The sequence below is a fragment of the Neovison vison genome, chromosome 2 (assembly GCF_020171115.1).
Source record: "Neovison vison isolate M4711 chromosome 2, ASM_NN_V1, whole genome shotgun sequence".
Classification (NCBI taxonomy): Eukaryota; Metazoa; Chordata; class Mammalia; order Carnivora; family Mustelidae; genus Neogale; species Neogale vison.
In genome coordinates this window covers 63,562,235-63,578,566 of record NC_058092.1, presented here as the reverse complement: position 1 = coordinate 63,578,566, position 16,332 = coordinate 63,562,235, and the positions used below count along the sequence as shown (strand labels likewise).

General features: G+C 37.1%; 1 protein-coding gene across 1 annotated transcript in view; it reads right to left on the bottom strand.

Moving 5' to 3' along the window:
- Window positions 1-16,332, bottom strand: part of MSH4 (mutS homolog 4) — a 116,478-nt gene that overhangs the window by 78,755 nt on the left and 21,391 nt on the right. Inside the window, exons 7-8 of the mRNA XM_044236441.1 lie at window positions 14,894-15,066; window positions 3,936-4,003 (exon numbers count right to left, since the gene is read on the bottom strand). Coding sequence (XP_044092376.1) covers window positions 3,936-4,003; window positions 14,894-15,066 — 241 coding nt within the window. The remainder of the gene's footprint in view (window positions 1-3,935; window positions 4,004-14,893; window positions 15,067-16,332) is intronic.

The following is a 16,332-nucleotide window of genomic DNA, read 5'->3' as shown; positions in this document are numbered from 1 at the left end:
CACTGTATGCTAAGTGGAATTTATTTATTTTTTATTTGGTATTTTTTTTTAATTTGACAGAGAGAGAGACAGCGAGAGAGGGAACACAAGCAGGGGGAGTGGAAGAGGGAGAAGTAGGCTCCCGGCTGAGCAGGGAGCCCGATGTGTGGCTCCATCCCCAAACCCTGGGATCATGACCAGAGCTGAAGGCAGATGCTTAATGACTAAGCTAACTAACTGGAATTTAAATAAAACTTGAAAAAGAAAAAAAATGAATGACGGAGGAGGAAATGGTTTTGAACTTTATGTAAGCAAATTAATAGTACATACAGAGTGTCCACTAAAAAAAAGAAACAAAAAACAAAAAAGAACTTCTAAGAGAAACAGACACATCCACAATTATAGTTGGAGTTGTCAGCACCCTCCTTTAATAACTAATAGAACAAATAGACAAAAAATACAATAAAAATATAGAAGACTTAAAGAGGGGAGACTGGATGGCTCAGTCAGTTAAATGTCTGACTTGATTTTGGCTCTAAGTCATGATTTCAGGGTCATTAAATTGAGCCCCACAGTGGGTTCTGAGCTCAGCAGGAAGTCTGCTTGAGATTCTCTCTCCCTGTCCTTCTGCCCCTCCCCTCACTCATACTCTCTTGCTGTCTCTCTCTAAAATAAATAGATGAGCTCCTGGATGGCTCAGTTGGTTAAGTGACCAACTCTTGATTTCAGCTCAGGTCATGGTCTTGGGGTCGTGGGATTGAGTCCCTCATAGGGCTCTGTGCTCAGTAGGGAGGTCTGCTTCTCTCCCTTTCCAACTCAGGCACTCTCTTCTCTACTTCCCTCTCTAAACTAAATAAACAAATCTTTTTTAAAAAATTAAACAAATAAATAAATCTTAAAGGAACTAAAAGGACTCAAGAATATTATCAATCAACTTGAACTGACTGACATTCACGGAAAACTCCATCCAAAAACAGTAAAATATACATTGTTGTCAAGCATACATGGAATATTTCCAAGAAGGATCATATTCTGGGCCATAAAAACAAGAGTCAATAGACTGCAAAGGATGCATATCAGACAACATACATCCTTGACCACAATGGAATTAAATTAGATATCTGTAACAGAATTACATCTGGAAAATACCCAAATATTGGAGACTAAATTACACACTTCTAAATAACCCATGTCAAAGAAGAAATTAAAAAGGAAATTAGAAGGTATTTTAACTTTTTTTAATAAAAAACACAACATATTAAAAACTGTGAAATATAGGGGCACCTGGGTGGCTCAGTCAGTTAAGCGTCTGCCTTCACCTCAGGTCACGATCCCAGGGTTCTGGGATAGTCCCACATCAGACTCCCTGCTCAGTAGGGAGTCTGCTTCTTCCTCTCCCCCTGCTTGTGCTCTCTTTTACTTTCTCAGTCCCTCTCAAATAAATAAAATCTTTTTTAAAAATTGTGAAATATAGGGGCACCTGGGTGGCTCAGTGGGTTAAGCCTCTGCCTTCAGCTCAGGTCATCATCTTCAGATCCTGAGATCGAGCCCCGAATCAGGTGCTCTGCTCAGCAAGAAGCCTGCTTCCCCCTCTGTCTCTGCCTGGCTCTCTTTATAAAAAAAAAAAAAAAAAAAAAAATTGTGAAATATAGCTAAAGCATTACTCAGAGGGAAATTTATCACACTAAATAACCATATTAGGAAAGAAAAAAGGTCTCGAATTGACCATCTCAGCTTCTACCTTCAGAACCCCAAGAAAGAAGAGAAAATTGAGCACAGAGTAAGCAGAAGAAAGAAAAAGAGAAAGAAAAATAAACCATAAAACAGACTCTTAACTATAGAGAACTAAGGATTACTGAGGATTACTGTAGGGGAGGTTGATGGGGGATGGGTTAAATGGTGATGGAGATTAAGGAATGCACTTATGATGAGCACCAGGTGTTGAATAGAAGTGCTGAATCATTATATTGCACATCTGAAACTAATATTACACTGTACATTAACAAGTGGAATTGAAATAAAAACTTGGAAGAAAACAAGCAAACAAATAAATACTAGCTCAAAAAAAAACCAGACTGATAAAAGCAGAAATCCATGAAATGGAGAAAAAGGAAAAAAGACAAAAATCATTTAAATCAAAAATTGGTTTCTTTTTTTCTTTTTTTTAGATATTTTTTTCTTTTTTTTCTTTTTAATTTATTGGACAGACAGAGATCACAAGTAGGCAGAGAGGCAAACAGAGAGAGAGGAGGAAGCAGGCTCCCAGCGGAGCAGAAAGCCCGATATGGGGCTTGATCTCAGGGCTCGATCCCAGGGTTTGATCCCAGGATCCTGGGATCATGACCTGAGCTGAAAGCAGAGGCTTTAACCCACTTAGCCACCCAGGCACCCCTCTTTTTTTTTTGTTTTTTAAAGATCTTATTTATCTATTTGACAGAGAGAGAGGGAGATCACAAGTAGGCAGAGAGGCAGGAAGAGAGAGAGGAGGAGGAAGCAGGCTCTCCGCTGAGCAGAGAGCCTGATGGGCTCGATCCCAGGATCCTGAGCTCATGACCCGAGCTGAAGGCAGAGGCTTAACCAACCCACTGAACCACCCAGGCACCCCTCAAAAATTGGTCTCTTGAAAACACCAAAAAAACTGATAACCTCTAGCCAGAATGACTAAGAAAAAAAGAGAGAACATTCAATTACCAACATCAAGAATAAGAGAAGTATATCACTGCAGACTGCACAAATATAAAAGGATAGTAAAGAGGTCATTAAGAAAAATGTAATGTCAATAAATTCAACAAGTTGGGTGAAGTGACAAATTCTTTGAAAGACACCTACCAAACCAAAGCTCATTCAGCAAGAAACAGGTAATCTGAATAGTGTCATATCTGTTAATAAGTTGAATTTATAGTCAAAAACCTTCCTAGAAAGAAAATCTCAGGTTGTAATGGCTTCATTTGTGAATTTTACCAAACATTTAAGGTAAAAATAATACCAGTTCCACACAAACTGTAGTAGGAAGTTAAAGAGGAGGCAATACTTTGAAACTCATGATACAAACATAACTAATTTTGTTCCAGACATCAGTTGTTTTTGGCTTCTTCTTATATATATATATTGAATTGTGCGCGCGCGTGTGTGTGTGTGTATGTGTGTCCACACTTCTTACATGTACATTTTTGCTACTTCTTACAGGTATATAAGGTATTTCAATTATTTAAGAAAACTTCTAGTTCTGTGCCTATCCAATAGCCAAAGCTTTTCCATCCATTGGATGGTGTTTTTATTATAAATGAACCTCAAGAGTGTTATGTCTACAATAAGGAAACACTTCTGAAACAGATTAGTTAGATTTCAATGGATTTCCAGAGTAAACAAATTTCAAATCAAACTGTACTTATGTATAAAACTCTTTTCCTTTTTAGCATATGAGCAAAAATATGCATGTATTTCATTAAATTAAGTATTTTTCAATTCACCTTAAAGAGAAGAATGAAAACCACCTATCACTTTCTTCATAGGATGTGCCCATAAGCACTATTTAATTTTGAAAAATATCCAAAGACATTGTTTCATCTTAAAGTTTAACCATATTTGAAGACTAATCTAACTTCACATAATATTCACTTTTAAGAAGCACCCATAATCTTTGAATCTAACATAATTTTTATCTAGTTATTTATGAAGCAAATACTATAGTCTAAGTTTTAAAAAGATTACAAACTTTTTAAGTAAATATTTGATTAATGAAAATATGCCAATTCCTCAACTAGGAAACTTTTTTTTTCCCCTAGGAAGAATAGAAAATTTGGGAAAAAAAAACATTTCCTTTAAAAGGCATAAAATGCTCCAGATATTAATAATGAAATACTCTTCCAAAATATTTTTATATATTCCAAATGTTATATCAAATTAAGACAAATTATATCATATAAATTATAATAATATAATACATATATACATACTGTGTCCTGCTTTGGAATTTGGACTAAAACAGAAAGAAGTTGCTCTGTATCAAGAAATCTTGATATAACTGAAACAAATAAAAAACATGTGCATTTAAACATTGTGTTACAGTTCAAAATATAAACTATGTAAAATATTATCCTCAAATAAAAACAGAACAGTTCTACCTACAAACTTTTATCCATTTTAATAGTCTTTATCTATTTTACATATGTCAGGAATAAAACAATAAATTATAATGGTCTTTTCTTAATTTTATTAGTTATAAGCTGTCTTCAAATATCTGACACTATTGATCATCCTTTCCTTCTAAAAACTATACTTCTCTGGCCTTTAGATGTTATTATAATTTTCTTCCCACCTTTTTGATTTGTAACTTTTCTCCATGATACTTAAGATTAGTTTAAAAACCCAGTTCAACCACTAACCATGTAACCTACCAGAATTTACCTATCTTCTCTGAACTTTGGCTGTGTTCATTTTTGAAATGTGGATAGTAACATCTACCTCCCAGGGTTGTTGTGAGGAATAAGTTGGATAATATGTGTAAAGTACCTGGCACACACTAGAGCTCAAAACTGTTCTATTGTTCTTCTCAACTCATTTTCTAGCTTAAAGTATTCTATAAAAACAAATTCATAGATAACTGTATTCTACCCCTTTTAAATATCTCCAGTTTTTTCTAATCTTGCCATTTAACAGAACTTTTAAGGATGAACTCATTTCCTCATACTTAAAATACAGTAAGCTATACTAATTTTCTCTTAATAACTCATTACTATTATCATCACTGAAATGTATGACCTCAAAGCTTTGTATAGACTTAACTGATACTTCACAAAATGGATCCAATCTCCTACTTTTTTTGTTTGTTTGTTTGTTGTTTTTCAACCTGCTACTCTTAAAAAATCCAAAAAGACAAAAATTTTATGTCACTTTCTTCCTTATTCAAATGCCAAGTATCTTGTGGTATTTTTCAGTTTGCCTCCCTCTACAACTCTGTCCTTTTCTAAGTTGCTGCTTCTACAGTAATTAGCTATGTTAAAAGAATGTTTAAAAAATCACAGTAAATAGACTGAGTATACTAATATTATACTGTTCAGTAGGACATAATACTATTATGACATTTTACATGTGATTCCACTAAACAGACTCTCTTAAGCCCTCATATAGATTGGCCTCTCTCTTTTTTGGTCTGTTCTTCTTCACTTCCCTAAGTCTATCATAACAACCAGAATAATGTTTCTAAAATAAGGATTTGATCATATTATTCTCCTGATTTAATATCATCAGCTCCCTATTGCATACAGGATAAAATCCCAAATTTCTTACCATTATATAAAAGCCTTTCACAAGCTAGCCCCAATCCTCATTTTCTGCCAGGCTTCAAGTCATAAGTAACTACTGGCCATGACTTGAATACAACAAGCTCTTTCATATCAATATTAAGTACAATGGCAGAATCTTATTTTAAGTCTATCTTCCCCCACCTTCCCAGAAAAAAAATGTTCCCTAGAAAGTAATGACTGCTCAATATCACAGCCAATGGCACCATATCAGATATTTATCCCAGCCACTACATTCTAAAAAAACATTGTTATTGTCCTATATGCATCAGCATACCTTGCACAGGCAGGTTCCCTTTGTTTTGAATACCATTTCTAGGATTCTCCTATTGTCAAAATCCTACCCATTCCCTAATATAGAACTGAAATATTATCAGGGCACACAGCTGGCTCAGTCTGGAGAGCATGTGACTCTTTGATCTTGGGGTCACAAGTTCAAGCCCCACATTGAGTGTAGAGATTACATAAATAATAAATAAATGCTAAAAAAAAAAGAACTGAAATATTATTTATGGATCCTGTATTCTGCCTTTTTCCCAGTTCACTTGTGTTCCCATAAAATATTCAATTATTACTGCATTGAAAGCACTGTATCATAATTATTTATTTAGAATTCTGTTCTCTAACACGAGTGTAAGATCCTTGAGGACCGAAGCTTATAGCTTTATCTTCCTCATCTTTCTGTCACTAATACCTATAGAATGCCTACCATAAAGTCAGTACTAGGTTGTTGAGGGTTTTTTTGTTGTTGTTGTTAAAGATTTATTTATTCCAGAGAGACAGAATGCATAGAAGCACGGGGAAAGGCAAAGAGAGAGGGTGAGAGAGAGAAGCAGACTCCCTGCTGAGCACCAAGCCCAACATAGGGCTCCATCTCACAACCCATGAGATCATAACCTGAGCCAAAACTAAGAGTCAGACCCTTAAACTGACTGACCCACCCAGGTGCCCCTAGGTTGTTTTTCTTGTTTGTTTTTTTAATTTATTTTTTATTTTCAGCATAACAGTATTCATTATTTTTTCACCACACCCAGTGCTCCATGCAATCTGTGCCCTCTCTAATACCCACCACCTGGTACCCCAACCTTCCACCCCCTGCCCCTTCAAAACCCTCAGATTGTTTTTCAGAGTCCATAGTCTCTCATGGTTCACCTCCCCTTCCAATTTCCCCCAACTCCCTTCTCCTCTCTAACTCCCCATGTCCTCCATGCTATTTGTTATGCTCCACAAATAAGTGAAACCATATGATAATTGACTCTCTCTGCTTGACTTATTTCACTCAGTATAATCTCTTCCAGTCCCGTCCATGTTGCTACAAAAGTTGGGTATTCGTCCTTTCTGATGGAGGCATAATCCTCCATAGTGTATATGGACCACATCTTCCTTATCCATTCGTCCATTGAAGGGCATCTGGGTTCTTTCCACAGTTTGGCGACCGTGGCCATTGCTGCTATAAACATTGGGGTACAGATGGCCCTTCTTTTCACGACATCTGTATCTTTGGGGTAAATACCCAGGAGTGCAATGGCAGGGTCATAGGGAAGTTCTGTTTTTAAGTTCTTGAGGAATCTCCACACTGTTCTCCAAAGAGGCTGCACCAATTTGCGTTCCCACCAAGAGTGGAAGAGGGTTTCCCTCTCTCCACATCCCCTCCAACACATGTTGTTTCCTGTCTTGCTAATTTTGGCCATTCTAACTGGTGTAAGGTGATATCTCAATGTGGTTTTAATTTGAATCTCCCTGAGGGCTAGTGATGATGAACATTTTTTCCTGTGTCTGATAGCCATTTGTATGTCTTGATTGGAGAAGTGTCTGTCCATATCTTCTGCCCATTTTTTGATATGATTGTCTGTTTTGTGTGTGTTGAGTTTGAGGAGTTCATTATAGATCCTGGATATCAACCTTTTGTCTGTACTGTCATTTGCAAATATCTTCTCCCATTCCGTGGGTTGCCTCTTTGTTTTTTTGACTGTTTCCTTTGCTGTGCAGAAGCTTTTGATTTTGATGAAGTCCCAAAAGTTCATCTTCGCTTTTGTTTCCTTTGCCTTCGGAGACATATCTTGAAAGAAGTTGCTGTGGCTGATATCGAAGAGATTACTGCCTATGTTCTCCTCTAGGATTCTGATGGATTCCTGTCTCACGTTGAGGTCTTTTACCCATTTTGAGTTTATCATTGTGTATGGTGTAAGAGAATGGTCGAGTTTCATTCTTCTACATATAGCTACCCAGTTTTCCCAGCACCATTTATTGAAGAGACTGTCTTTTTTCCACTGTATATTTTTTCCTGCTTTGTCAAAGATTATTTGACCATAGAGTTGAGGATCCATATCTGGGCTCTCTACTCTGTTCCACTGGTCTATGTGTCTGTTTTTATGCCAGTACCATGCTGTCTTGGTGATCACAGCTTTGTAGTAAAGCTTGAAATCAGGTAACGTGATGCCCCCCGTTTTATTTTTGTTTTTCAACATTTCCTTAGCGATTCAGGGTCTCTTCTGATTCCATACAAATTTTAGGATTATTTGCTCCAGCTCTTTGAAGAATACCGGTGGAATTTTGATCGGAATAGCATTGAGAGTATAGATTGCTCTAGGCAGTATAGACATTTTAACAATGTTTATTCTTCCAATCCAAGAGCATGGAATGGTCTTCCATCTTTTTGTGTCTTCTTCAATTTCTTTCATGAGTGTTCTGTAGTTCCTTGAGTACAGATCCTTTACCTCTTTGGTTAGGTTTATTCCCAGGTATCTTATGGTTCTTGGTGCTATAGTAAATGGAATCGATTCTCTAATTTCCCTTTCTGTATTTTCATTATTAGTGTATAAGAAAACCACTGATTTCTGTACATTGACTTTGTATACTGCCACGTTGCTGAATTGTTGTATCAAACCAACTCCACACATAAGAAGGGAAATAATCAAGATTAGAGCTGAGATCAATGAGATGGAAACCAGAGATACAGTAGAAAGTATCAATGAAACTAGAAGCTGGTTTTTTGAAAGAATCAATAAGATCGATAAACCATTGGCGACACTAATCCAAAAGAAAAGAGAGAAAGCTCAAATACATAAAATTATGAATGAAAAGGGAGAGATCACAACGAACACCAAGGAAGTAGAAACATCAGAAGTTATTATCAACAATTATATGCCAATAAGCTAAACAAACTAGATGAAATGGATGCATTCCTAGAAAACTATATACTCCCAAAATTGAACCAGGAAGAAATTGACAACCTGAATAGACCAATATCTAGTAACGAGATTGAAGCTGTGATCAAAAACCTCCCAAAAAACAAGAGCCCAGGACCTGATGGATTCCCTGGGGAATTCTACCAAACCTTCAAAGAAGAAATAATACCTATTCTCCTGAAACTGTTTCAAAAAATTGAAGCAGAAAGAAAACTTCCTGACTCTTTCTATGAAGCCAGCATTACCCTGATCCCCAAACCAGGCAAAGACCCTACCAAAAAGGAGAATTTCAGACCAATATCACTGATGAATATGGATGCTAAGATTCTCAACAAGATCCTAGCAAACAGGATCCAACAGCACATTAAAAAGATTATCCACCATGACCAGGTGGGATTCCTCCCTGGGCTACAAGGATGGTTCAACATTTGCAAATCAATCAATGTGATAGAACAAATTAATAAGAAAAGAGAGAAGAACCACATGGTCCTCTCAATTGATGCAGAAAAAGCATTTGACAAAATCCAGCATCCGTTCCTGATTAAAACGCTTCAAAGTATAGGGATAGAGGGAACATTCCTGAACTTCATAAAATCTATCTATGAAAGACCCACAGCAAATATCATCCTCAATGGGAAAAAGCTTGCCTCTTTCTCGTTGAGATCAGGAACACAACAAGGATGCCCAGTCTTACCACTCTTGTTCAACATAGTATTAGAAGTCCTAGCAACAGCAATCAGACAACAAAGAGAAATAAAAGGTATCCAAATTGGTAATGAAGAAGTCAAACTCTCTCTCTTCGCAGATGACATGATTCTTTATATGGAAAACCCAAAAGACTCCACCCCCAAACTACTAGAACTCATAGGTTGTTTTAATGAGATTCGGATTCTCCTATTTTAATAAGCTATAAAAATTACGTTCCCACCTTGCTCTGTTCCTGTTCCCCTACTTCATTACATGTTGAGATAAATTAAAAACTGTCAAGATATAGAAAACATAGAAGTGTTTTAATATTTGTAGATGCAAATTTAAAACTGTCAGTTAAAAGAAATTATAAAATATATCAAAATTAAAGTTTCAAAGAAAATTCAAGTTTTTCATTAATATCACACCCTTTAAAACATAACCCTGCAAACAATAAAATACAATTTTCAAGAGGTTCAACAACAAATCAATAGTTTAACAAATAGGAATACCGGTTATATCCTAGCCTTATACAGGAATCCTCCAACAAAGCACTTACAATCCAGTAAGATAAGTGGCATAACAAGGCACCATAGGAAACGTGTAGAAAAGGTACCTAACACAAACCTGGGGAGTCAGAGAGGCTTCTGACAGGAGTGACATCTAAGCTGGAATGGTAAAGGATGAACTGTCGTTAGTTAAGGAGTGCTTGGGAGAAGGAGTCACAGGGAAGGAAGAAGAAAGAGTCTAGGCAAATGTACAGACTACAAAGACTAAAAAACATGAGAGAATCTGCTCAAGTAACTGAAAGAAGTTTAATTCTATTAAAAGGCAGAATGGAAAGTGAGGAGTAGCAAGACATGCTGTGGGAGATGACAAGGAAAGAGTCATATAGAAGAGTCTGGATTTTATCCTAAAAGAAGTGAGAAGAGATTGAAGAATTCTATGCAAGTGTGTATGTGGTAGCCCCCAAAGTTATCTACGTCCTAATTCCTGGAATGTGCAAATACGTTACCTGATAAAAGAAACTTTGAAGATGGAGTTAAGTTAAGCATCTTGAAATGGAGAGATTATTCTGGATTATTTGTTGGTTCCCTAAGTAATCACAAGAGTCCTTCGAAGAGAGTTGTAGGAGGATCAGTGACAAAGAGAGGATACAAGAATAAAAGCAGAGGTCAGAAAGTAGAGAAGATACTATGCTGCTGGCTTTGAAGATGGCGAAAGGCCCATGAGCCATCTACTGATCTGCACAGACTCTAGAAACTGGAAAAGGCAAGAAATAGATTTGTCCATAGAGCCTCCAGAAGGAATGTAAACTGCTAACATACTGATTTTTCCCAATAAAACTGATTTCTGACATCCAGAACCTAAGGTAATAAATTCATGGTGTTTTAAACCACTAAATTTATGGTAATTTGTTATATTAACAATAAGAAATAAATACAGAGTGATATTCTCAGAATTATATTTTCAAAAGATCATTCAGGCTGCAGTATAGAGAAGACACCATAAAAAGAAAGATTGGAGGAGGGAGATCAAATAGGAAGTTGTTGCAATAATTCAATATATAGATAAATTTTTCCCAGCCCAGCAACACTGGGGGATAAAAGCAATGCATTCAAAGAGATATACATATAATCTCACTTACTTGTGGAACATAAGGAATAACATGGAGGACATTGGGAGATGGAACAGAGAAGTGAGTTGGGGGAAATTGGAGGGAGAGACAAACCATGAGAGACTGTGGACTCTGAGAAACAAACTGAGGATTTTGGAGGGGAGGAGGGTGGTGGGTTGGGTGAGCCTGGTGGTGGATATTAAAGAGGGCATGTATTGCATGGAGCACTGGGTGTGGCACATAAATAACAGATGCTGGAACACTGAAAAGAAATAAAATAAAATGGAGGAAAAAAGAGATATACAGAAAGAACTTTGCAGAATTTGATGACTGATTTCAGGGAAGACAAGTGTTAAGAATGACTTCCAGGGGGGGTTGTGGGTAGCTCAGTTGGTTTAGTGCCTGCCTTTAGCTCAGGTCATGATCTCAGGGTCCTAGGATTGAACTCTGAGTTGGGCTCCCTGCTCATCTGGGAGCCTGCTTCTCCCTTTCCTTCCACCTGCCACTTCCCCTGCTTGTGCTATCTCTGTCAAATAAATAAAACTTTTTTTAAAAAAATTAAAAAAAAAAAAAAAGAATGACTTCCAGGTATGTGGCTTGATAAAGAGGCTGGATGTAGAGCCCTTCACTGAAATCAGAAAGACTGACTCAGAAGGGAAGATAGTACTGTTTGGGTACACTGAATTTAAAATATTAGAGGAACATCTAACAAGTGCTCAGTAGGCAATAAGACAGATGGGGCTAAAGGTCTGTAGAGATATGTGGGTATGAGATACAGATTAGGAAGTCATGAATATGTGAGTGATAATTATAAAGCCAGGAAGGTAAGTCATATTTGAATACACAGGGTAAAAAAACAACCTAAGACGAATCTTCGAACAGGCTTAGCATTTAGGGAATGGAACATTCCCTAGCATTTAGCAAAGGAACAGAAATCTATAAAGAACATGCAGAGGGAAAAGAAAAGGCTCATAAGTCTTTCCCTTTTCCATTTGAAAGAAAGGACTCCAATGTTTTTACTCTGTTATCTGATCAATGACAGAGCTTTCTAGGATGTTCCAAGACAGTAAGTATTCAGTCCTGAGGTCTATTTGGAAATTCCTATAGGTAACAGTTTGAGGGAAATAACCAGTTGGTTCTGACTAGATATTAACATAAACTTTTTTTTATTATTTTCAATTAGCCAATATATAGTACCTCATTAGTTTTTGATGTAGTGTTCAACAGTTCATTAGCTGTGTATAATACCCACTGCTCATCACAACACGTGCCCTCTTTAATAGCCATCATCCTGTTACCCTATTCCTCCAACCCCCCTCCCTTCTGTAATCCTCAGTTTGTTTCCCAGAGTCCAGAGTTTTTCATGGTTTGTCTACCTCTCTGATTTCTTCCCATTCAGTTTTCCCTCCCTTCCCCTATGGTCCTCTGTGCTATTCTTTATGCTCCACATATGAGTAAAACCATATGATAAATGTCTTTCTCTGCTTAGAGATAATATCCTCCGGTTCCATCCATTTCAACGTAAATGGTAAGTATTCATCCTTTCTGATGGCTTAATAATGTTCTATTGTATATATGAACCACATCTTTATTCATTCATCTGTAGAAGGTCATCTCGGCTCCTTCCACAGTTAGGCTATTGTGGACACTGCTGCTGTGAACACTGAGGTGCATGTGTCCCTTCTTTTCACTACATCTGTATCTTTGGGGTAAATGCCTAGTAATGCAATTGTTGGGTCATATGGTAGCTCTATTGTTAATATCTTGAGGAACCTCCACCTGTTTTCCCAGAGTGGCTGTACCAGCTTGCATTCTCACTATGAGTGTAAGATGGTTCCCCTTTTTCCACACCCTCGCTAATATTTGTTGTTTCCTGTCATGTAAACTTTTTTAAAAAATGAGTTTCAGAGTTAAAAAAGAAGGAAACTCCAAAGAAGTAGGAAGAAAATCAGGAGACTGTATAATTGCAAAAACAAAGAAAGGCAGTAATTCAATAAAAAGAGATATTTAGCAGTATCATGTAAGGTGGAGCTCAAATAAGAGAACTAATATGTGTCCATTAAATTTAACAATGAACCTTTAGGTGACTGTCTTAGGCTGAGTTCTTCAGAAGGAGATCCTGACATGAGGACTGATGTGCAAGTGATTTATCAAGAATGTGCTTCCAGGGGTCAGTCGGTTGAATGTCCAACTCCTAATCTCAGCTCAGGTCTTGATCTCAGGGTCATAAGTTCAAGTGAGAAAAGGGGAAAAAAAGAATGTGTTTCCAAATTTAAGAAATAAAATAGATGAACATATGGGAGGGGGGAGAAAAGAGAGAGGGAAACCAATACTAAGAGATTCTTTTTAAGATTTTATTTATTTATTTATCTGAGAGAGAGAGAGAGAGGGCATGCTTACAGGCATGGGGTGGGGAGCAGCAGAGGGAGAGGAAGAAGCAAGGAGTGATGAGCATGGAGCATGACCCAGGGCTCTATCCCAGAACCCTGAGATCATAACTTGAGTCAAGAAAGATATTTAATTGACTGACCCACCCAGGCACCCAAGAGATTCTTAATGACAGAGAAAAACTGAAGGTTGATAGAGGGAGGTGGGGGGCGGGGAATGGTCTAGATGGGTGATGGGTATTAAAGAGGACACTTGTGATGAGTACTGGGTATTGTATGTAAGTGATGAATCACTGAATTTCACTTCTGAAATCAATATTGCACTGTGTGTTAACTAAAATTTAAATATGTTTTTTAAAAAATGCTTCCAAGAGAAAACAGGAGAAAAGCGAAGGATGGGCAAGGGAAAAAAAAGTCAAGCAGAAGTATAATTTCAGGCAAAGTCCTATGGAAAGTCTATAGGATCAACTGATCCTATAGAAGAATTCTGGATTTAAGGGCTGCAAGGCTCTTTTGGCATGCTTCTTGAAAGCAAAATGCTAATAGTCTGGGGGCAGGATTCCAAAGAGACTCCAAATGTGGGTCAGGAGAAGCAAAAGCCACACAGAGCAAGAAAAGGGGTACACAGAAAGGTAAAAAGACAAGAGGATCTTGACAAAGAACCAATAACATTTGCTACAGTAACCTTGACTAGAGGAATCTCACACAGTGAGCACAGAAACAGTACATTGAAATATTGTGAAAAGAAGATAGTGACTGCAGAAAATCTTTCAACAAGTTTACCTATGAATTGGGAGAACAGAGAAATAAGGTGGTAGCTGGAGAAGGTAAAGTCCAGTGAGTTTGTTTGTTTGTTTGTTTTTACAAAGATAGGAATGACAGGAGGAAGAAAGGAAAAATATTAAAGATACGGGAGATAAATGAGTACAAAGACAGTATCCAGAACATAGGTAGAGCAACTAACTATAGGCAGGAGAAGGGTAATTGCATATTTGGTCGCAGAAAGTTTAAAAAGCTGATTATTGTTGGAGTTTGACTGACATTACATAATTAAATAACTTCATATTTTAGGCACTTATGTATTACATGGAATGCCAGGTATAGGTCGGCCAAAAAGATGTTGCTATGAACAAGAAAAGAAGTACTATTAAAAATGTCTTCTTTGTGGGGCGCCTGGCTGGCTTAGTCCTCCAGAGGTGCATGCAACTCTTGATTTCAGGGTTGTGAGTTTGAGCCTCATGCTCGGTGTAGAGATTACTAGAAAATAAACTTTTTTTAAAAATGGCCTCTTTGTAGCTTGCTCAATGCCTCCTAGATTTTCATGTACCAGAACACCAGGTGGAATGGTTGGGAGAGTAGAGGTATGAAAGATAGATCAAACTGCTAGGAACCAGGAATTGAACTAGTAGCAATGCATATCTACTGTCCTTCTACCTACAGATTTAAGAAGAGAGTTGTATTGCCATGCAAGTGAACAAATAGCCTGGTGCCAAAGGCGATTCTCTTACCTGATGTTATGGGGGTTGAACTGTGTCCCCCAAAAAGATATTCTGAAGTCCTAAGTTCTGGTATCTAAAAGTGATCTTTTTTGGAAATTAGATCTTCGCAGATGTAATCAAGTTAAAATAATGTTATTAGGCTGAACTTAATCTAATATGACTAGTATTCTTATAAAGAGACAATGCATTTTTTAATAATTTGTATTCATAAAATTAGGTGATATTCATTTACCTGACTGAAGTCCAAAAAAGAGTTCCTCATCCTGAAGTAGTTCTTGAACACAATCTAATCTCATGTTAATGGTTTCAATATCAACTAGAGGTTCTAATATATTAGAACGAAGCCTTCTACTTCCTCCAGGAGTCTTAGTATAATTTAGAACACCAAAGAGTGTGTGATTATTCCTTTGAAAACACAAATAAGGAAAATTTCATCAAGTATAAAAAATAAAATCCAAAGAAGTTACTATTTAACTTTTTTTAAAGATTTTATTTATTTATTTGACAGAGATCACACAAGTAGGCAGAGAGGAGGCAGAGAGAGAGAGAGGGAAGCAGGCTCCCTGCTGAGCAGAGAGCCCCATGTGGGCCTCGAACCTAGGACCTTGACATCGTAACTTGAGCGGAAGGCAGAGGCTTAACCCACTGAGCCACCCAGGCTCATTTAACTTTCTAAATAATCCTTTAATCTACATTCGTGATTCTCAAACATTATAATGTGCATACAAATCACACAGGGAATTCTAAGTCTGAGATGAGGCCAAAGAATATATATTTCAAATAAGCTCCCAAGCATGCTATCAATGGACAATGCTTTAATTAACAAAGGGTAGACAATATCTTTTTGTATTAAATGATTTTTTATAGATCAGCTAGAATATTCAGACTAATATAAAATGTTGTAGTCCATGGCATTCCATCAACATTAGCAAGATATCAGTAATGTATCTTTTATAGGGGCAAAGAGCTTTCACACTGAAAAAAATAAATATTTAATATAGTCACTTTGTTCTAATTGAAGAAGTTAGAGAATTACAAACAAAGAGAAAGAAAATAATTTCAGGTACAGAAAGTGTTAAACAAACAAATAGAACAGGACTGCACAGAGAATGACCAGGAGGGTTCTTTAGTTAAGCCAGTTGAGAGAGATCTGTATGTACATTTGGTAGTTGAGTTCAAAAGATATCCATGCAAAGATGATGATGGGATGCAAATGATGTTAACAACTATGTTGAGAGTAGGTAACATATTGAACATTAAGTATGTGCCAGGCAGGGGTGCCTGGGTGGCTCAGTGGGTTAAAGCCTCTGCCTTCAGCTCAGGTCATGATCTCAGGGTCCTGGGATCAAGCCCCTGGGATCAAGCCCCGCATCGGGCTCTGCTCAGCAGGGAGCCTGCTTCCTCCTCTCTCTCTGCCTGCCTCTCTGCCTACTTGTGATTTCTGTCTGTCAAATAAATAAATAAAATCTTTAAAAAAAAAAAAAAAGTATGTGCCAGGCAATATTCCAGGCACTTTACATTTATTAATTTATTTAATTCTAATAACCACAGTGTGAAGTTGATGTTATATTTAACCACATTTTATAAGGAACTGAAGTGCAAAGAAATTAACTCATCCAAGATTTCCTAATAATTAAATAACAAGAAAAGAGTAGTTAAAGGGGGCCAAAT